This window comes from Panthera tigris, chromosome A2, assembly GCF_018350195.1.
Source record: "Panthera tigris isolate Pti1 chromosome A2, P.tigris_Pti1_mat1.1, whole genome shotgun sequence".
NCBI classification, from domain to species: Eukaryota; Metazoa; Chordata; class Mammalia; order Carnivora; family Felidae; genus Panthera; species Panthera tigris.
Window position 1 is genome coordinate 51,477,842 of NC_056661.1, and position 20,504 is coordinate 51,498,345.

Genomic DNA, 20,504 nt, shown 5'->3' on the forward strand with positions numbered 1-20,504 from the left:
CATCCATCATTCCTGACAAGAAAAGACCAACGCTAATGTCGGGTGTCCTCCGTTATTCCGCTGCTCCCTGTTCTCCAAGCTAGGCTCCACTCAGAGAAACCCCTCCTGTTTTTCCCTGTGTCCTGGCTCCAAATAAACAGGGAGCATGGGTGTGCAAGCACAGCTTTCCTGGTGTCGTGGAATGAGGTCATGGACACAAGATTGGAACAAAGAAGGTGGGGAGATGGAAAACCTTGAGAAAGGAAGCTACAAAAAAACACCGTGTTCCAAGGCTGCTCCATGTTTTACATGTGCGGGTCTCTACTTTCTCGGCAGGCGAGCAGTGGGCTGGCTTTTTGTGGTGTTTGTATTGGAATCCAGTAAGCATATCTGAGGGCTGGTCACCCCTTTGGGGATGCAGTTTCCTCTGCTGGGTACATTCAGAGATATTCCTTCACGACAATCAGGTGATGCTCTCGCACACGGAAGGTCCTCCTTCCAGGAAGGTTTTGCCAGGTGGGATGGGCTGACTTGGGATCCCAAACCCTCAGGTTTCTTCACAGCCACCCAGACGTAGGCCCTCCCAGCTGACTATGGCTCTTTTCCCGAGTGGCTCTCATCTTGTTTGTGGAAGAATTCTCTGGGCCTGGAGAAGGGAAGGGCCGAGCTGACACAGAGCAACTGTGGGAAAGGTCAGTATGAGGAATGAATTTTGCAAGCGAGGTGGAAAAGTGTTTGGTTTTCCTCGAAGCATGGGACGTCATCGATCATGGTATTCAAAATGTCTTTTGCACTGTACAAGTTTATGGAAAAAGATTGTATGCTGAAAAGTCTCAAAGCAAACTTTGTATTAAATACAAAAGTTCTTTTATGAAAAAAGCTGATACCCACAAAGTGCTTAGCAGTTAAGAGGCTGACGTACAATTAAATAAGCTCTCATTAAGTGGGATTACTAGTGCTGTTATTGTCTTGGGGGGAAAATAACCACCTTTTCTCACCTGTGATACTGTAGGGTTTCAGAATGGCTTTCTGTCTGGGAAAGCGAGACTTGCTGTCAAAAGGCTACAGTATATATTGCGACTACAGGAAGACAATTTGGTTTAAAAATCACACTGAATACATCTCAATATACACATCATAAGGTTCGTTCGGATCTAAATAGTGCAGAGAAAAAGGCTACTCTTCTTCAAAAATAAAAATAAAAGCAGCAGGCCTTAATGATCCTCATCCAGTATGCCAACAGCTTATACGCTGCAATTTATAAGTAAATAAACCTCTAAATTACTAAAAAAAAAATCAACACAGTAGCATTTATAATATTGCAACACTACCTCAATCTCTGTACAGACAGTGCCAAAGAGAACCTTTTTTTTGAAATGCTCTTAGTAAACTCAAGCGAGTTTCATCGAGAGAAAAGTCTTCAACCAGAGCTTGGCGGACCCCGTCATCCTCCTCGGGCCGGGCCGGCCGTTAGTGCTGCAAACCTAGGAAGCCTTCTCTCCTCCTCTCCCTGTGTCTACGGAGCACGAGCACGGTGTTAACCCACTCCAGATGGACACTCAGTAGCATTTGGCGTCTGCCTGAGCCTCCCGCGGTAGTGACATAATTGAACGGAAACAGCAGGCAAAAATCAGAGCATGGCTATTGTAAAACATCAAGGATGCAATCCAGGGAAGTGTCTGTTGGGCTGAGCTGTCTTTATAGCATCTCAGCCACCAGTGTTCTTAAACCGTACAAATAGCCAAAGACGTTATCTACAGGTTTGTAAACAAATTACATTCTTGTTTTAGGACATAAATAAGTTAAAATAGAGCATTTAAGCGGAAACAAGGCAACATGCCGGCAAAAAAACTTTATATATCTGTGTGTGTGTGTGTGTGTGTGTGTGTGTGTGTATACCTATCTATATGGACGTATACAGTCTTGCAGAAGTATACGTTGATATAGATACAAAGAAATGGATATAACCTTGTGAGTGTCTATGAAGTTCTTCGGTTCCATTGGTGCAAATTTACTAGGTGAGTTAAGCTCTGCAGTTTCAAAAAGTTGTTAAATTAACCTATGCAACTGAGACCATGCTGTGCAAGCATTTCAAAAACTCACAGACCAGTCGATTGGATAAATAGTCTCAGAAAAGAGTCTGTTGTCAGTTCCCGCCTAAGAAAACAAACAAAAAACCCTCCCCGACCCCCCCCAAACCAAACAAGGGGAGGACTGGAAGTGCACAGTACATTCATGCAGGGGACGTGGTGGCCTGGCGGGTGCATGGCTGGTCCATGTTCGGGCGGGAGCCGGGAAGGGCTTGTTCTGGGAAAATCGCTCACTCCCGCAAGCCCCCCCTCCCCAAGGAGATCCCGCCCCTTGCCTCAAAGTGAAAAAGAGTTCAAACAGCATCGCAGCCAGAAAAAGGGTCTTTTGGGTGGAAATGTTGGTTTTCTCGCCAGTATTTGGTTTCCTGTTGTTGCTCGTTGCTGCTTGGGTGAGCTGGGTGCCTGGATGGGTGGGGCCCGGGGGTGGGTGGCGGCGGGGTCCTCAGCTAAAGCGAAGTCTCCAGGCTGTGGATGGGGCTCCCTGGACTTGAAGAGGTAGCTGATTTGCTTGTGTCAGTCGTCAGATTGATCCCGCTGTCGATGGCGCTGTTGTTCTTGTTGAGCGATGACGGCGGGCTCGAGTTCTGCTTGAGTGCGGCATCTTCTTCCAGGTCGGTGTCGTCAATGAGGGGGATGTGGGGCTGTGAATCTTCGATCCGGAATTCGGGGTGAGCCATGAAATTATGGATGGAGGTTCGAGACTCAGGCTTTTCTAGACCTTCATAGAGAGAGCTACGGAACGCCTTCACGACGCGAATCTGCAAGGGAAACATAGGGGTGAGAAGCACTGCCCTGGGTGGGGGGCCCAGTAGCCAAGCTGGGGGGGGGCTCAGAGGAGGGGTTGGGGGGAGGGGTCAGGGCACAGCAGGCGGCTGGAATCCACAGTCGCTGGGTGTTATGAGCATGGGAGGAGGGGGAAGAATGGAAGAGGGGCTCAGGTTATATGCATCCGAGAGGTTTTAAAAACTGCTTTGGTTTTGGTCAGAACTACAGCATGAGGACAGGAGGAATCAAGCCCCATCACAGAGATGGTGGGAAACAGTGGTTAAAGGAAGCATAGTCCACTCCGGCGGCCACCCAGACCTAGTGAGAGACTGAGCCTTGTTAACTTTAGAGCAGAAGTTCAACCATGCAGAAGGGGTGCGGGACCAGGTGGGAATAAAGGAGGAAGGAGGAGAGGCTATTTTTAGAAAATTAATCTCCAAAAAAACCACACACAGTTAAGAAACCATACAACATGGAACAGATAACGTCACAAACGGAAAAGGAACAGAAAGGGGGAGACAGTTGGATGAGCCGGGATGGGAGAAGACACATGAGGGCCAGAGAACAGGAACATCAAACCAAAGGCAGCAAAGCAAACCAAAGCCAACTCAGGGCTTTCTGGGGTGCAGAGCAGAGGCAGCCAGAAAGCACGAAGGAGCCGGCAGACTGATGACATTCATGGGCAGGAGCATGCCACGGTGAGGGGTCAGGAACCACACAGCACACACAGACAGACACACGGCTACACTTGGAAGCCTGGACAATGTGAACGGAGGTCTTTGTACCCAACGTTTCTTTCCTTCATGCATTTGGGAGGTAAACACTCGAGTATAGACTCAAAGCCCTGGCCAGTCATTGGAGTTGGCTTTGGGGTCCCTCATTTCCTGGGGTATTTGATTTACTTGTGCTTTGAAAACACAAAAACCCCAAAAAAGGAAGCCAGAATCAGATGGCCAAACCCAGCCCTGGGTGGGATTCTAGGGGGTGTGGACCTGAGCCACAAAACAGCATGTTCTTTCACCTTCTGTGACTTCGTTGGAAGCCATGGTTCTCTGAACCATGAAAGGGGGTTGGATCTTGAGTCTTCCAGGTTGGTGGAAAGAGCACTGGACTCAGAGTCAGGAAGACTTGAGCCTGAGTCCTGGCTCTGGCACTTTTGGTGCCTTGACCATGGGCAAGTGACCACATTGCCTCACTGGTCGTCCCCTGTCCTGTCTCACAGAGTGCAGAGGAACAGGATCCCTGTGTTGAAGAGAGGGGTCCCTTCTCCAGACTCTTGGGAGGGGGAAGCCATGCCTGTCATCTCCAGGGGCAGATGGAACTTGGGATAAAAAGGTACTTTCTCCTCTATTCTTAGCCCCAACTCAGAGTGGAGGCAGTGGCAGGGGAATACAAGGCAGCCTCAGTGTCTCCAAGGAGCAGAGCCTCAGCCGAGGTGGCCGTGGAGCTGAGAGCAGTGGCTGCCTCCACACCACAGACCCGCGGGAGGCAGAGGACCGCTGGGGTCCTTGTGGGGAGGCCCTTGCGGTCCCAGGATCTGTGGAACTCTCAGCTGAACCCAGGGGTATCTTGCTGGTGGGACACAGGTGGGGAAAGCGTGGGCCATGGAAGTGAGTTTTCTGGGTGACTGTGGCTGGTGGTTTTAAGTGTCATAGCTCAGGGTCTATTTTACTATTTCAGAGGGAAGTGTTTCTAAAGCACATAATATGTGTATCTATTTAGTGTGTACAGAGAAGGGTTTAACTTCAAGTTGGTCAGGAATCCTTTTCAGTCTTGTGTAAGACCCCACAGTTTTGATTTTGTTTGTTAAGTTTCTTTTGTTGTCAGCCATCATTAGTAGTTCTGATTTTTCCTTGTTTTCTCAAAAGCATCTCTGTCCCTTTTCCTTCTTATGTGCTGGGGCTGGGGACTGCATGGGAGCCTCCTTGTTGGAATCATGCTTTAAATAAGAGGTAGCAGGTGCCTGCAGATGCCATGCATTAGTGCTGGCCCTCCGACAGGCATTTCACTGCTCCGAGGATTCTTTCTCCCTGGATTCCCCATTCGTGGCTCTGCAGAGATTATTAAATATTCTGATCTCCTGATGAGCAGGCCACTACACCCTTGATTCAGTGAAAACAATGAAAAAGGTGTTGTGGGCCTCAGTTTTCTTATCTGTAAAATGGGAATAATAATCACTGTAACTGCCCAGCCTAGTGCCCAGTGTGTTCTGAGGCTGAACTGCAATAAGATGCTGGCTGGGGCACCTGGTGGAGGAGGAGGGATGGTGGCAGGACCCTGTCATGTGACTGAAAATGCAGAGGGGACGACACACAATGAGATGCAGGCCCCTTGCCCTCCCCCTGGCATGGAGACAACAGAGAGAATGAACTGCTCTGGACAAGACTGTGGGGACAAGACTTTTCGGGACACCCCACCACGGCCATCTCAAGTCTCCACTTCGGTTCACTCCGCGGCTGAAATGGAAAAAAAAAAAAATACGGGAAGAAAAAAAGCTCTTCCGCCTCCCTTCCCTGCCTACCCTAAAGTGAGATTTTTGGGCGTGAGCCGCATTTGGGCATGGGGGGAGGGGAGAGGGGTGAGGACCGGGCCTGTGGGATTTTAGACATTTTGGTTTCATCGGCACAAAGGGAGTAGGACACCCATGCCCATGTTGGAGGGCTCTGAGGAAATGCGTAGGCCCCGGGCTGGGACGGGTTCGACATACTCGAATGTTTACCCGGCTTCAGGGAAGCCAAGAGTCTGGGATTGATTCACATTCATTTCAGGCTCAAGGTTAAAGACTCACAACCTCTTTTAATTTCACTCTCTCTTGCTGAACTCTGTATCCAGGGTTCTCTAGCCCTCTAGGGAAACAAACACATGGAATATTCAGACAGTGGAGAGGTCTAGGCCCCACCCCAGAAGCAAGCCATTTTCTCGCCAACCCAAGATTGCACTAAGTCAGTTACCAAAACGCTAATGAGAGATACAGTTTTCTTTTCTTTCCTTCTTCATTTCTCCCCTTAAGAGATGCAAACTCCTTGCTCCTAGCAGTCCTCAGAATCAGGAATGTGACGGGGAAGTGGCAATAGAAGATGCCCGCTCTGGTAGTGGCCAGAAAGTGGCCGGTTCTGGGTAAGGACCCTGCAGTTCTTGGCTTGGTTGGTTTGAAGGAGTAGGACCTTCACTGACCAACACGGAGCCTGCCACACACTCGCTAAATACAAAAGTGGTTTGAGATGGGTGCAGATGAGTGTAGCTTGGCCCTGGGTCAGAGCTGAATGTTAATTTTGTCCTGGATCACCAGCGGGGAGGTGCCCTTCTCCCCAGTCCCTGCCAGGCTGGTAGAAATTCAAGCAGAGAGACAGCTTTCTTGGCCTTCTAAATCCCAGAGGATTGGCTCCTTTCCACTGTATGAGACTATGGGCATGGGCACTGGTTCTGGAATGAAAATTCCACCTCTGCAGGCTCCAGGTCTATGCGCTTGTCTGGAAAGTGGTGTGCACTGGTGGGAAAAATGAGGGACTTTGGAGTCAGGCCTCTTGCCACTCACTTGGGTGATCTTGGTCAAGTCAGTCCACTTCTCTGAGCCTCAGTGTCTTTCTCAGTTAAATGGATATATTGAAGAAACTCCTTCCTCCTATTCATTTGCGAGGCATATGTGAAGTGAAGAATATGGGAACAGCTTTGGAAAACGCTGAGTGAGGCTCAAGTATAAGGCCTTATAGGCGTGTGCCTTTAAGTTTCTGGGGGAAAAAACCTCTCATTTTTGAGTGAGTCAGAAGAGGAAAGCACGAGAGCGGACGAGAGTTCCCACACAAACATTCCGGATGCCAGCCTGACCTGCCTGTCACGTCTGCATGCACCTGTCTGCCTGGCACCCTCTGTCCCACAGTGGTGCCTGGGGAGCGATGTGTGATGTGGTGGGGGGGCTCCTCACCCCAAGGTCATGAGTCAGAAGTCCATCCCAGGGACAGGGGTCCCTGGCCTTGGTACTTAACTCTTGATAACCCAGGAAACAGTGGTTTGACTCCTTCTAGAATATACAGACTCCAGGTATTTTGAACTCAGAATGCATATGGCTATCCTCCTCTGCTGGAGAATCCCCAGGAGGAAGACCCTCCTCAGAGGAGGTGGGAGGCAGCCTACCTTTCCATCCCACCCAATTTGGGACCCCTTCTCTTAACTGTGGCTACTGGCTTCACACCTCCCTGTGGGAAGAAAGCCTTTGGCTTTTGAAGGGACCCTGGCCAGTAGCTAGAGGGCCCTCAGAGTCCTTGGAGACCAGAGGGTATGTCATTGTTATAACGACTATTCAGGAGAAGGAGGAACTGGGACTATTTATTTAGAGTTCACATTGTGACTGTATTGACCAAAATGTGTGTGTTGAAACCACAGAGGTCGTGATCTCTTTTGGAACCAGTACCCTTGGCTAGGGGGGATGGTCAGGCTCCCATAAAGCATGCTGAATTACAGTCTGGAGTCTCCAATAGAGGGTAGGAATACAAAATGCTTAAGGAGACAAGATGGCAATTGGATGAGGGAGTCACGCTTGACCATTCCTGTTGGGTCCTTGGAGAGGCGGGCAAAAATGGGTGTTTCTCTGAAGAAGTGTTGAGAGCTGATTGTTCCTTGGCTGGCCTTATGGTTTTATAAATGGCACAGGAAAAGGTGAGAATGATATTACCCAGGTTTGAGATGACCAAGCTCTTTCCCTAGACTATAAGTGCTAAGGTGAGGGGCTATGCCACAGGAAGACTTCCAAAGGCTGCATGGGTACCCAGAAATGCCAGGTGGTCTCTGGCTGTGGCCAGGGTGAAGCACCATGCCTCAAGAAAGAGGCTAACCCGGGATGGACAAACAGCTGAGTGAGCACTCAGAAGCCAAACTGGCTGGCAGCCAGACCCAGCCAGGGGGCTGCAGGAGTCACCAGGAGGGGTGGCAGGAGCCAAAAGAAATGGATTTTTCAGCCAGTGGCTCTCCAGACCGGAACTTTTTTTTTTTTTTTAAGTGATCTCTACACTTGAACCAAGATCAAGAGTCATATGCTCTATCCACTGAGCCAGCGAGGTGCCCCTAGACCAGAACACTTGGTCATTGGTCTTCAAGAAAGGTGGTAGTGAGTGCTGAGCAAGGCCAGAGCTATGTGGACGCAGGAGTAGGTCAGCTGGGTGAGGCTCTCTGCTGTAAAGGGGAGGAGGAGGGGACCAAAGTGTTTCCTGCCCTGAGAAAGCCTGGCAGTGACTTCCTAGTGATAGTCACAGACATGCGACTTGGACACCATCTGCTCAAATAGCTCTCCATTTCACTTTGGCTTCACCTCCCCATTGCTGGGATTTTGTGCTAATGAGTGAACATGGAAGGGCTTTTGTTCCCCTTTCCGCACCCCCCCGCCCCCTTATCCTGTCTACCTGGCAGGGCTGCATCCATTGAACAGTCATGGGACATGAGCATATGCCATCAGCAGTCTCTCTGTGGCTTGTGTCTCCCACCAGAGGGCTCAGATGGCCCAGGTCCCACCCTGCATGCAAGTCCTTTCCCACCCAGTGGAAGGGGATGTGTGTGGTGGGTGTACTGTGTTTGGATGGGGGAACAGGCACTTTACAAAATATGGAGAGATGAAGCCTAGAGTCTGTTCCTTGTCAAAAGCTGGGCTAGAACAGACACACTGTGGCAATCTGAGAAGACGAGAACCAGGGGTTCCCTTATGGTTTGGGAGAGGCTGACTGGAGACAAGGTAAAGGAGGCAGGTGGCAAATAGACCCTTCTTATTCTCCCTGGGGCCTGAAGCCATGGGGGAGGGGTGGTTCAGAAAGATCTCGACAGGCCAGAAATGAGAGACCCAGGTCAGAAGTCTCCACTTGAGAGGAGGAGGTGAGCTTGGCAGGAGGGAGAAGATGGAGGAGGTCAGAGTACCCCGCTATCCCTGAGATGAGGAAGGGCCAGAAGCCACGGGTTAGACCAGGTTCTTCAGGGCCTCCTGGCACCCAGCCAAGACGTGAGCCTGGGCCCACCGTTTTGTACCTGAGGTCAAGCTGAATGGGTCAGGAGCTCTGTCCTTTCTAGAAAGGGGTCAGACTCTCAGTGTGCAGGGAAAAGTGTGTGTAAAGCAGTGGATGTCCTCAGATGTACAAGGAGAGAAGGCAGAGGTTCTGAACTACCAGGCTGTGATCTCCTTGATGGCCTGGGAGCCCTCACCGACTAGGATCTCTGACCTATAGTGACCCCTCTCTTGGCTGCACCCCACTGTGACTTGACTGTGACCCCTCAGGGCCTTGACCCCTGGTAACCCCCTACCTACCTGACTATAAGACTCTAACTGCTTGGCCAACTCTGACTTTGCCCTCATGGGCTAGGCTTTTCCTGACTGAGTATGATTCTAGACTGATCCTAGACTGATGCTTTGCCCTCCCCACTGACTGCTGTCCCTTGGCTGCTGTGACCCTGTGGTGCTGGGACATTTGATCACGGGAAACTCCCCTCTAGATGCTGATCCTTTGACTGACCCAGACCTTTTTGGCCACTTTCAACCTTCACGACCTCTTAGCTGAGTGGTTAAATCCCTGACCCTGACCCCAGCCAACCCTGGCCCACCAAATGACTGCCACCCCATGACTGGCAATGCTCTCCTGACCAACTGGGACCCTTCTCTATGGCTCTGGTCCCTCAGCCCCCTGGGCCTCGCCATGACTGGCTGCCCCCCGTGTCCTTGGTGCCCCGGCCCCTGCCCGCCCAGCACTGGCGTCGGTGGCGCCCGAGGCAGTAAGGATTCACACTCACGCCCAGCTGCAGCAGGAGGAAGGCTGGTCGGAGAGGAAAGAGCATTGGACAACGACACGCGACTAGGGCTAGAGAGATTGGCTACGTCCTGGCTCTGGCTGGTGACGGAGGACTGTCTCCGCAGGGCCCCCTGAAAGGAGGCCCCGCTCTTGAAAGTATTGACTACTTCAATCTGCAACGGAGGAGAGAACGAGACAAGTTGCGAGAAGAACGGACACACAGCTACACGACTGACAGGCGCAATGCCACGAGAACAGCCGCAGCCACGGTGACAACGACAACGTCACTTAAAGTCAAACAAAGACTACCAGACACACTCAAAGCCTCTGCAAGATGTCTGCTCAGCTCCAGGCCCATCTGTAGGTCCCAGAGTCCCAGGGAGGGCTGGCCAAGGGGGCCGTGTGCTGGGGTCCTTGTCGTGGGGGAGAACCCAGGCTGTGTCAGGAGGCTCTTGGTCTGAAACCTGTCCCACCCCGACCCCGGCTCTCAGAGAGTGCTGTCTCCTGAACCTTGGTCACCCCTAAAACTAGGGGGGCATACCTACCTCTCAGGGCTGTGGAGGCCAATGAGAGGATGTTTGGGGGTGCCCTGTGGGGTGTGGAGCAGCCCAGGTGATCTTCTGTTTGTTGCCTAGGCCTGGCGGATCGAGGTAGGGGCTGGGCAGTACTTCCCAGAGTGATGGGGGGGCAAGGGACCCACCCTCTCTTAGTTTCCTAGTCCCCCGTGTCCCTCATCCCGCAGGGCTGTGAACGCACAGTGTGAACTACAGCTCCAGCCTAGGCAGAGGGCTGTGCAGGAGTGTGTGGGGCCTACACATTTGTGGCACGTGTCTCCGTCCTGGGGAAGGAATCCGTCCCACGCGTGTGCTTGGCATGTGTGTCCTTGGTGTGCACGTGTGTGTCTGTGTATGTGTGGGGAAGACCAAACTTTGCTTCCCAGAGTGGCGTCAACACCCTGGCGGACGGCAGTGTCTGAAGGCCCAGGTGGAGGACATGTAAGCACGTGTAGAGACGCCAGGACCTCCCAGGCTGACCCCCAGGCCCGGGAGAATGTGGGGTTGGCTCTGCCCTTACATGGACTGGTGCCCACCCTTGCACTGCCCCTCCCGGTGGCTGCCCCGCGACCCCGACCCGAGCCCCTCACTCACCTCAGCACTCAGGCCCCCTCCCCGCTTTGGGGCATCCCCCCTCGAAACCCATGGTGGGTGTGACCCCCAGTCTGACCCCTCGCTGGTCTGCGGGGCGAGGCGGAACATTCCTGGGGAGGCCGCAGCTTCTTCAGCAGCCACGGGAGCGTGCGTGTGGGGAACACGGCTGGTGAGATGGGAGAGCAGGGCCGGAGTCCGGTCTCTGAGTGCCTGTGGGGTGGCATGGAGCACGCCCGTCTCCGTCACCCACCCGCCCTGGGAGCCTCCCGTACCTGGGTCTGGATCCGATTCAGGCCTCGGAACCACAGGATCTGGCCCCGCCGCAGCTCCCTCTCAGCGTGGTCTATCTCCTCCACGTCCTCATTCAGCTCCTCCTCTGGGATCTCCTCCTTCTGCGTGAGCCTCCCCGCCTCCTTGAGGAACTTGAGCCTGCTGGTCGGGATGGTGGCGATGACCTGCAGGGGGTCCAGCGGCAGGGTGATGGGGGTCGTCCCACAGGTGGCCTCCTTCTGCCCTGCCACCCCACCCCCCTCTCCTCCCCACTTACCTACTCATGCTCAGCTCGCTCCTTAACTCATCCTACCTGTTCCTCAATTCCGTCTTGTATAATTGCTTATTGATTTGCTTTTTAAGTCACTCACTCATTCAGAGGAAAATCTTGGCCTTCAGGAGTTGGACAGATGTGACTTTGAATATGCCCCAGGCCTTACAGGCCACATGACCTTGGGTAAGTCACTTAATGTCTCTGAGCTCTGCCTTTCCCATCTGTAAAGCTGGGGGTAATTCTCAGAGTTGGAGGATTAAGCAGGGTGGTGTATCTAAGTTGCTGTGCATGAGCCTGGCTCATGGCTGGCCCTCAGGTCCCTGGGCTCATTCCTCCTGATCATTTGGTCCTGTGGAACCTGAGTGTGGGCAATAGGGGCCCAGGGCACGGGTACCTTGGGGGCAGCCAGTCCTAGGACTTGGAATGGTTGCCTTCCCAGAAAGGGAAGGCAATATGGGAAGGGGATATGCTTTTATCCTTAATCGTCCTCCAAAGGGCTTGTCTGTGGGGCTGAGACCTGAAAGACAGACCTTATGGGGAGGCTGAGGTGACAGAGATTAGAGGCCCCTTTCCTATCCTGTAGGGACAAACAGAGGCTGGCCTGGACACTCAGTCTCACAGGTTCTCTGGAGGTTTCAGCATTTCCCACCGGCATAATCCTCAGGCGTCAGGAGCCTGCTCTCCCAGAAGCCAAGAGCTCCCTGAGGGTGTGGGCTCTAGGAGGATAAAGATGGCCTGGCTGTGAGGGTGCCCAAGGAATGGGGTTGCAAAGTCAAATCTAGTTTATCAACTTCCCAAAGAAGCTCCAAAGTTGCAAGAAGGACCTTTTTGGATGAAACTAAATTTTCTTCTTTATCTTCTATCTAATTTCTGCTACTGCAACTTCCCACTCCAGCCTGGAACAGCTTGAAATCAAGAACAATGTCTCAGGCAACCTGGGGCTCCCAGTACCTGGATGACGGAGCACCTTGGGAATAAGGCCCCCTTGGCCCAGATCCAGTTCCAGGTACTTCTCCCAAGCACTGCATCCTGGTCTGTCTGCAAGCAGACGTGCTCTGAAGGAGTGTGTGCACGTGTGTGTGAGCGTGTGTGTGTATGCATGTACACATGCACACACGCACACATGCTTAGGACTTGGGCAAAAGTAGGGAGAATGTTCTGGGTCACGGCTGGAAGGGCCCCCACAGAGCATTCAGCCCATGGTTCCCTAAAGCTGGGGAGGATCTCAGACACAGCACTGAATAGCTCTGAGACAAGGCAGCGTTCACCCCTCTTCTGTTTCCTTGGAGCCCTCTGAAGGAGTCTCTGCTTGGACCCCTTTAGACAACAAGCTGGCTTCAGGATCTAGTTAGAGTTTAATAACATAGTTCTCATTGCATTATTATTTTTTTGGTTAGCTTCTGTGTATGACAGATGATGCCAATTTTCTAATCCTGTTAACAACATAAAGTTGCCTTTTGAAATAATTTCAATTAAAATAACTGATTGGATTGAGGGAAACCATCAAGCAAATAGTAGGATCAGAGGTATATAGATCTATAGCAAAAATTATAGTGGTGGTACCCCAAAGACCAGTATTTGGGACCTGGGGCCAAACCCCATCGCTCACATGTCCAGAGATGGGGAGGACCTTGCCTAGGGCCAGACAGCGAGCCCAGGGCAGTCAGGACTTATTCCTGGGGCTCCCGGATTCCCTGTCCAGTGCTCTTTCTCTCCCCCTGCTGAGAATCCATCCAGAACGTACCTGACCCCAGACGAGCTCTCCCAACCCGATGAATATGCACCACATCCACTGGTCCAGCTGCAGCGGAGAGCAGCTGAACGGCTTCCCCCCAAACTGCACGATCACTATCTGGAGGTTAAAGGGGAGCACAGGGACAGAGAGAGAAAGAGAGAGAGAGAGAGAGAGAGAGAGAGAGAGAGAGATAGGCCATCAGGGGCCAACTCAGGGGTCTGGGCTCTCAGGGCACTGCCAAGGGGCCCCGCCTGTCCACTGCCCACCCCAGCCCAGGTGAGGGTGGGGCCTGGCTACCTGGATGGCAAAGGTGCCCAGCACGATGGTGCAGAAAATCGGGTTCCGGAAGATGCCATCAAAGACATTGCGCTCGCCATGGATCTTGCGGGCGTTGATCTCGTTGAAGAGCTGCATCATGACGAAGGTGTTGAAGATGATGGTGTAGTGCTCCGAGGGTGGCGAGTGCAGGGGCGCGTTCCTCCCACTGTCGATCTGGAACATCTTCTCGCCTGCCAAGCCGAGAGGGAGGGAACTAGGCTGAGGGCCACGGCTGGGGAAGACGCTGGCCCCGCGTGGGGGCCTCTCCTACACAGCCAGGTGGGTCATGCAGGTCAGAGGCGGTGCTCTGGATATCAGGGGGCAGAGTGGGCTTGTGCTGTTGCGTGGTCCTGAGTGTGAGTGGAGGAATAACAGAACCCTTTCTTCTCTAGGGGGAAAGACCTTGGGTGAACTTTACTTCGCTTTTCTGTGGAGATCTGATAAAGGTGGAATGCCAGCTGTGTTGTGAGCTGACACTGCTTATAGAAAGTGACCTCCAGCTGGCAAACTCATCGGGGACTGGGAGGACTGGGCGTGAACCAGGAATCCCTGGTGGAGCCTGTGGCCTTGGGCTCCCCTGAAAGGGCTACTTCTTGTAACTGAATGTGTCCCTTGCTGAGGCCTCTGGAGACCCCTGGGGCTCTTACAGGAAACATCGAGTGCTGCCTGGAGGTTGGGACTCCTAGGCCAGGCCGGCTCTGCCTATGTGGCCTCCTTCTCTTGTACCTGAGCTGTCACGTGATGGGGGAGAGTCAACCCCCCCCCCCCGGCTGCTGTGTGGACAGCTACAGGTGGCAGGCCTGATGTCATTCTATATCCCTTTGCAAAGCTGCGTAAGCAGGTGCTGGGAGAGCTTGTGGAATTTTCAGAGTGTGAGGTGTTGAGCTGAATCCAAGACCACTGAGGGTAGGTGCTCAAGTGGGGGAAGCCAGCAATTAGACCGGGAACCTGCCCTCTTCTCCCCTCCCCCACCTGGCAACGTTCTCTCCTAGTTTTTCATTCATGTGGCTTCTTCAAAGACTCTACACATAACCTTTACGATAGTCCTGCCAACACATTGCTTTCAAAATTTACACAAGAGGACTTCCCCTTGAGGAGTAGGGTCCATGCACTACCCACACCTGTGCCCTGGACTTAGCAGGTAAGTGCTCATTATGGGCATGGAAAGCCCAGCTCCTCACGTGGAGGGGCCCTGCCCCGGCTGGGGACTCCCAGCTGGCCCCCACTCCCTGTGTGACTGTGGACCAGCCCCTTCCCCACTCTGGGCCTTTCTGTGACCCAGGGGTAGGCTTGGCCCGCATCATCTCTGAAGCACCCAAGGAAACGAGGCCTGGTCTTTACCCAGGCTTCTGAGTTGGGCTGCGTCCCCCAGGCAAAGTTACCTCACCTTTGTGTGCCTCAGGGCACTCACTGTAATGTATGGTGGTGGCACAGGTGCCGGCCCCACTGAGTGGCTGGAAAACCTAAATGAAGCAGGCTAGATGAGAATGCTGTGGAAATAGCTGGTGGCTAGGCAGGCATGCGGCACCTCCCCAGGGAAGTCTCAGTGAGGATGCCTTCAGGGGCGAGGATAAGGTGCAGGGATGGGTCAGAGGAGAGGCCAGAGCCCTGGGCTCCTATGGGGCAGGTGAGAGGAGCATAAATCAGCACTTGGGTGCCGCCTTGCACGGTGTGTATTCAGTTTCTGGAGCCGTCATCAGTGGCAAAGCCCTGGCTTTGGGGTGGGCCAGACCTGAGAGGGGGCCTGGCTCTGCCCAGGAATTGCTCTGTGACCTTGAGCAACTAACTTCACCTCCCTGGGCCTCTGTTACCTCCCTGGCAAATGAGAAGGCAGATGTGAATCCAGAACGCTGTGTCTGGGCCACCGTGTCCCAGGTGGGCCGGTGGGGGACTCACCAACAAAAAGCAGGGTGAAGATGAGGGTGAGCTGGTAGACGGCATGGCCCAGGATGTTCTTCATCATGGTCCGAGAGATGAGGGGCTTGTTACGGCCGTATGGCTTCCTCAGAAGCAGGGTCTCGGTGGGCGGCTCAGTGGCCAGGGCCAGCGAGGCGAACGTGTCCATGATGAGGTTTACCCAGAGCATCTGCACGGCCTTCAGAGGGGAGTCCTGGAGATGGCAGTGGTGGGGAAGGCTGTCACGGGGGAGGCCAGCCCCACCTGCCGCTACGAAGTGCCGGGTATGGGTCTCAGCAGCGTCTTGGTGGCATCTTGAGTCAGCTCTGCCCAGTGGGTCTGCCCTAGGCTGGCCTGCCCGCTGGGCTCCTAAGCAGGCACCCAGCAGGTTTGATAGGCTTTCCCTTCCCTGGAGAACAGCCTAGACCTGCGTACCCGTGTTCTCCTCCAAAGAGAAAATAGAGTCCTCTGGGCACAATGGTGAGCAGCTCTCTGCCTTCTGGGAAACCTACCTACACCCCCACCATCTGCCTTCCTTCCCTTCACTCCCTGTGGACACATCTTTCCTGGCTAAGGCCAAGATCCCGTCTCCGGCACAAATCCCATGTCCTCACCCTCCCTCTGCCCTCCCCATTGCTGCTTTCCGCTCAGCTGTCAATGGCTCTGTTCTCTGCTATCCCACAACCAGTGCCCATGACCCCTGTCCTCTCTTCACTACCACCCAGTTCCTTTTTACCTCATCATCCCACTTTACTTTAAGCAATTATTGTGTGCCTCTGTGATTCCAGAAATAACACATTTGGTGGTGGAACATTTGGGCAAGTAAGGAATAACAGAAGAAGCTAAAACTCATCAGTGGTCTTGTCACTTACAGGCTGCCGCCATCCACATTCTGGTGTGGATCCTTGCACGCCTCTCTCTGGCTGAGACTGGGGTCCTATAGTGGTACCACTCTGTGCACAATCATATTGCGCGGGGTGCACTGCCTGGAGGAGCCGATCGACTGTCCCCTCCTCCCTCGCACACCCGGCTGACATGTCTTTAGGAGCCAGACTTTGGCCTCTCTGTGCTCCCCAAATCCCCTTCTCCAAGGTCACCAGCCAAGGTCTCCTTGTCACCAATCTAGAGACACATTTTCCAGCCTCATCTCCTGGTTTGGCCACTGCCTCCTCCTGGAGCCCGACCCCACTCGTCTGGCCCTCCTCTTCCTCTCTGTGTTCCTTCTCCATCTCCTTCAGGCTCTTCTTCCCCTGCCTTTTATTTTCTTATTTTTTAAATATTTGTTTATTTTTGAGAGAGAGAGAGAGAGCATGTGCACACACACACACAGGTAGGGGAGGGGCAGAGAGCAAGGGAGACAGAGGATCTGAAGCAGGGTTCTCCGTGATAGCCCCAATTTGGGGCTCAAACTCATGAGCTGTGAGATCACGACCTGAGCTGAAGTCGGATGCTTAACCAACCAAGCCACCCAGGTGCCCCTTTCCCTGCCTTTTAAATATGTGTCTCCCATGGCCTCTTCTTCAGCCCTGCTCTCCTCTCCACACCTGTCCCCCTGGCTTTCATTTTGGTGCCCACCTCTCCCCACTCTCCACCCCAGACTTCCCCCTCTGGTATGAGCCTCATCTACTGGGGGAACACCTCCATTCAGGAAGCCTACAGATTCTGTAAACCTAATAGCCTAAACTGAGCTGTTCGTCACGCCCCTGTCATTTCTCAGTGCATCCCCCAAGGCCCACTCTGCCTGCACCCCATACACTCACTCACTTCTCCTAGATACTCATCATAGCCCTTCCTCCAAGCCACCTCTCCCACCTCTGCCCTGGCCCAGCCAAGTTCCCCAGGCCCTGCGGCTTCTTCCTGCTCACTAGCCTTCTCTGTTTACAAGTGCTTCAGGGTCAGGGCCCCCCCACATCTCCACCAAGGCCTACACGGCCCTGCTGCCAACTTAGTCTAAGACCTCAGGCAAACGGATAGTCCTCCCTGAACCTGTTTCCCCAGCTGGTGTCAGTGGGTCTCCAAGAAGCCTTGCAGGAGCTGCTGTGCTGCGGAGTGTTCCCTAAGCCACCACTAGAGGGAGTCTCTCGCCCACAGAGCAGGAGAGGGCCCTTTGGGCAGAAGGGACCCACCAGCCACCTCCCAGCTCACATTCTCAGGATAGGGTACTGGGTGCTGCCACATGCAGCCCCAGGGGCTCAGAATGCAACAGAGGGGAGCAGCATTCCTGAAGCCACAAGCTCTTCAGGGCAGTGCTACCTTCCGGACCTCTGGGGGCTCCTGTCTGTGGGCAGGAGCTTGTCTGCCCATGTGATTGGCAGAAGGCCTTCGAATACCAGCCCTCTCCTCCCCAGGCCAGGCTGGTCAGTCCCTAGGGGAAGGAAGGAGGCTGTGGGAACAATGGCAGGTTCCTGACTGGTCCATCCTCTGAGCCTCAGTCTCTGCCTCTGTAAAATGGGCATCATCACAGTTCCCACCTCATGGGGATGGGGGAGGAAACAGTGAGGCTGTAGACATGCAGGCCTGCTGGCTGGCTTCCCTGAAGCTCAGGGGATGGGGCTGCCCCTGACCCAGATAGTGATCCTGATGGACAGCTGCCTCTCCATGACCAAGAGCCCCAACCTGTCCTCAGGGCCCCAGGCAAACAGGCCTCTCCTGTCACACTCCTGCCAGAACTGAGGCCCCCAGGACCCTGCCGGTTCCTTGTCTCCAGCCGGTTGCCGGATACCCCTTGGGTCCTGCCCTGCCCTGCCTCCCTCTGGCCCTTTGGGGGCTCTGCCTTCCTTCAGGGATGACCTCTACTGCCTCCTGGAGCAAGGACCGGGCCTGTGCCTGGCTTGGGTCGTCATGGGGGTGAGGCTTGACATCTCTCATTTGCCAGATGACCTTGGGCCAGCCCCCGACCTTGCTGAGCCTCATTTCCTCGGGCTGGTGCCTGCACCTGAGGTCTGAGATGCAGCTCCTGGCCCTTGGCAGGGGCTCCCCCAGGCTTTGGTGTGCCCCGCCCTGCCCGCCCCCCTGGAGGACCCACCTGCGTGATGCAGGCGCCTGTGAAGGCCACAATCACAGCCACTACGTTGACTGTTAGTTGGAACTGCAGGAATTTGGAGATGCTATCATAGACGTTGCGGCCCCACATCACTGCCTTGACGATGCTGCTGAAGTTGTCATCCGTCAGGATGATGTCCGAGGCCTCCTTGGCCACATCCGTGCCTGCGATGCCCTGTGGGGACACGGACAGGAGCCTGGGTGGGGCAGCTGGGGGGATGGTGAGCAGTTCAAGCAGCACCATCCTCCTCCCCTACACGTCCTCAGTCCTACAACATCCCTCACATGCATACTCCCAACTGCATGGCCGGGACCACGTGGGGTGTGTGTGCCTGTACTTCTCACAGACCCAGCCCCCTGAGGCCAGCTCTCTGCCTTCAGGAAGCCTCTCCCTGGCCCATCCCCGCCACCAACGCCTCCCCCTCCACACCCATTGCAGGGAGCCTCCCTCTACCCTTCCAGGAAGACCGTGGCGGGGGGGCCAGACAGCCCTGAGAGCACTGGGCACATGAGGTGCATGGTGGGTGAGCTGAGTGTGAACTGGGGGTCCCGCACAGTCAGCTGGAGGCCGTGCTGCCCACACCCCCTGCCTATGAGCTCCTACCAGGCACCACCCTGGGCCCGCTGTGAGCTGCCCCTACCATGGCGAAGCCCACGTCAGCCTTCTTGAGCGCAGGCCCGTCGTTGGTGCCATCCCCTGTCACGGCCACCACCTGTCGCTGCTCCGTGTGTGTGCTGTCGATGATACCTGTGGGGTGGGGCAGGAGTGTAATCAGGGCCCTGGGATAGACGCTCCACGGGGCCAGGGCAGCCAGGACCAGCCTGATTGTTGGGAGGGCCCTGGGCTGGGCACAGCTTCCTCTTTGGCCCCAGCCATGCCCCTCCCTGCCCCCCATCCTGGCTCTTCCCAGCTCCAGGCTTGCCCACAGCTGCCAGCACCTGCAGGGCATGTCGGGCACCTTAGTCCCCTGCGGGCTTGCGGCCCTCTGCGGTCTGGGCCCTCACTGCCTTTCCAGCACACTCTGCACTCTCTGCAGCCCTTGGCTCGGTGGCCACTCCAGCCAGAACATCTCCCCGTCTGCCTGTGTTCCAGGAGCTCCTCTGTTCTCCAGAGGCTGGGGTCCTACCACCTTCTCCCTGGGCCGTCCAGTCACTCACTTACTGAGGAGGCCTGGGCTGGGCCATTTGCTGATGACCCCTGACCCACCATTCTGGCCTTGACCTCTCTCCAGACATTCACCCTCAATAAAATATAAAATATTCAGAAAGAGAATAAATAGGTGACACGTGGCTCCGTCACTGAGCTGGGGCCAGTGGAGAAGAGTGGGTGAAAGATGTCATCATGGGGTCCACGTGGAGTTTGAGAGGACATGTCCACGGACAGGACAGAAATTTGAATGTCACTCTTGACATGTCTCTCTCTCGTCCCGCACCTCACATCCATGGCCAAGGCTTGCAGATTGTGCTCCGAGATCCCAGGTGAACTATTCCACTTCTCTCTGCCCTGTTCCCTCTGCCACCAGCATCCCCCTGCCCTCTCCCTAACCCCAGGCTGCCCCTCCAATCTGCACAGCAGTGCCAGGGGCTCTCTCTAAGCCCTGGGACAGACCTGTCCCCTCCCTCCAACTGAGAGTCATTCTCTCACTGCCCACCCTGGCCTCGGGGTGACATCCATGTTCTTAGCTCCCTCTGAAAATTTGAAGTTCCCTGTGGTCAGGCCTCGCCCCTTCTCCAATCTCCTCTTCTCTCGCCTCAGGCCGCCCCCAATCTGTGCTCCAGCCATAGGAATGGCTCTCGGTCTGCAAAGCTGGCTTCCTTGCCCCTGTCTACATGGGCTGTTCCCTCAGCAGCTGTGCTGTCACCCACCTGTGGTCTCAGCTCAGAAGCCACTTCCCCCGGGAAACCTTTGTGACTCCCTGAGGACCCTCGCCTGCCCTAATCAGATCACTGTAGCTCCCATATGTGTCTCCCCCTTCCTGTGCCTAGCAAACAGCAGCAGCCTATGGAATGAAGGAATGGATTCTTGACTTGGGAGACTTCGTAGCCTCCCAACACTCCCCCAGCTCTTTGCAAATATCCAAGTTCCACCCTCTTCAAGGCCCAGCTCCAAGGCCACGTGCTCCGGGAGTCATCCTGGGCTGCTCCCCCCAGCTGGTGGCTGTCCCTGAGTCGCCCCCCAAGACTCGGCCTCCAGTCTCTGTCTACTGGGCATTTGAGGACTTTGTT

The 20,504-nt window shown here is 54.4% G+C and overlaps 1 protein-coding gene across 3 annotated transcripts in view; it reads right to left on the reverse strand.

The window, feature by feature from the left end:
* Window positions 1-1,918: 1,918 nt before the first annotated feature.
* ATP2B2 (ATPase plasma membrane Ca2+ transporting 2) overlaps window positions 1,919-20,504 on the reverse strand; it is a 116,696-nt gene continuing 98,110 nt past the window's right edge. The window contains exons 14-21 of one of the 3 annotated variants that reach the window (XM_042979511.1): window positions 18,920-19,026; window positions 18,262-18,453; window positions 15,237-15,450; window positions 13,320-13,531; window positions 13,032-13,139; window positions 11,016-11,198; window positions 9,655-9,768; window positions 1,919-2,827 (exon numbers count right to left, since the gene is read on the reverse strand). In XM_042979511.1, the coding sequence (XP_042835445.1) occupies window positions 2,516-2,827; window positions 9,655-9,768; window positions 11,016-11,198; window positions 13,032-13,139; window positions 13,320-13,531; window positions 15,237-15,450; window positions 18,262-18,453; window positions 18,920-19,026 (1,442 nt within the window). In that variant the 3' untranslated portion in view covers window positions 1,919-2,515. Of the gene's footprint in view, window positions 2,828-9,596; window positions 9,769-11,015; window positions 11,199-13,031; window positions 13,140-13,319; window positions 13,532-15,236; window positions 15,451-18,261; window positions 18,454-18,919; window positions 19,027-20,504 lie in introns of all 3 variants that reach the window. The other 2 variants (XM_042979512.1, XM_042979510.1) reach the window with 2 other exon arrangements.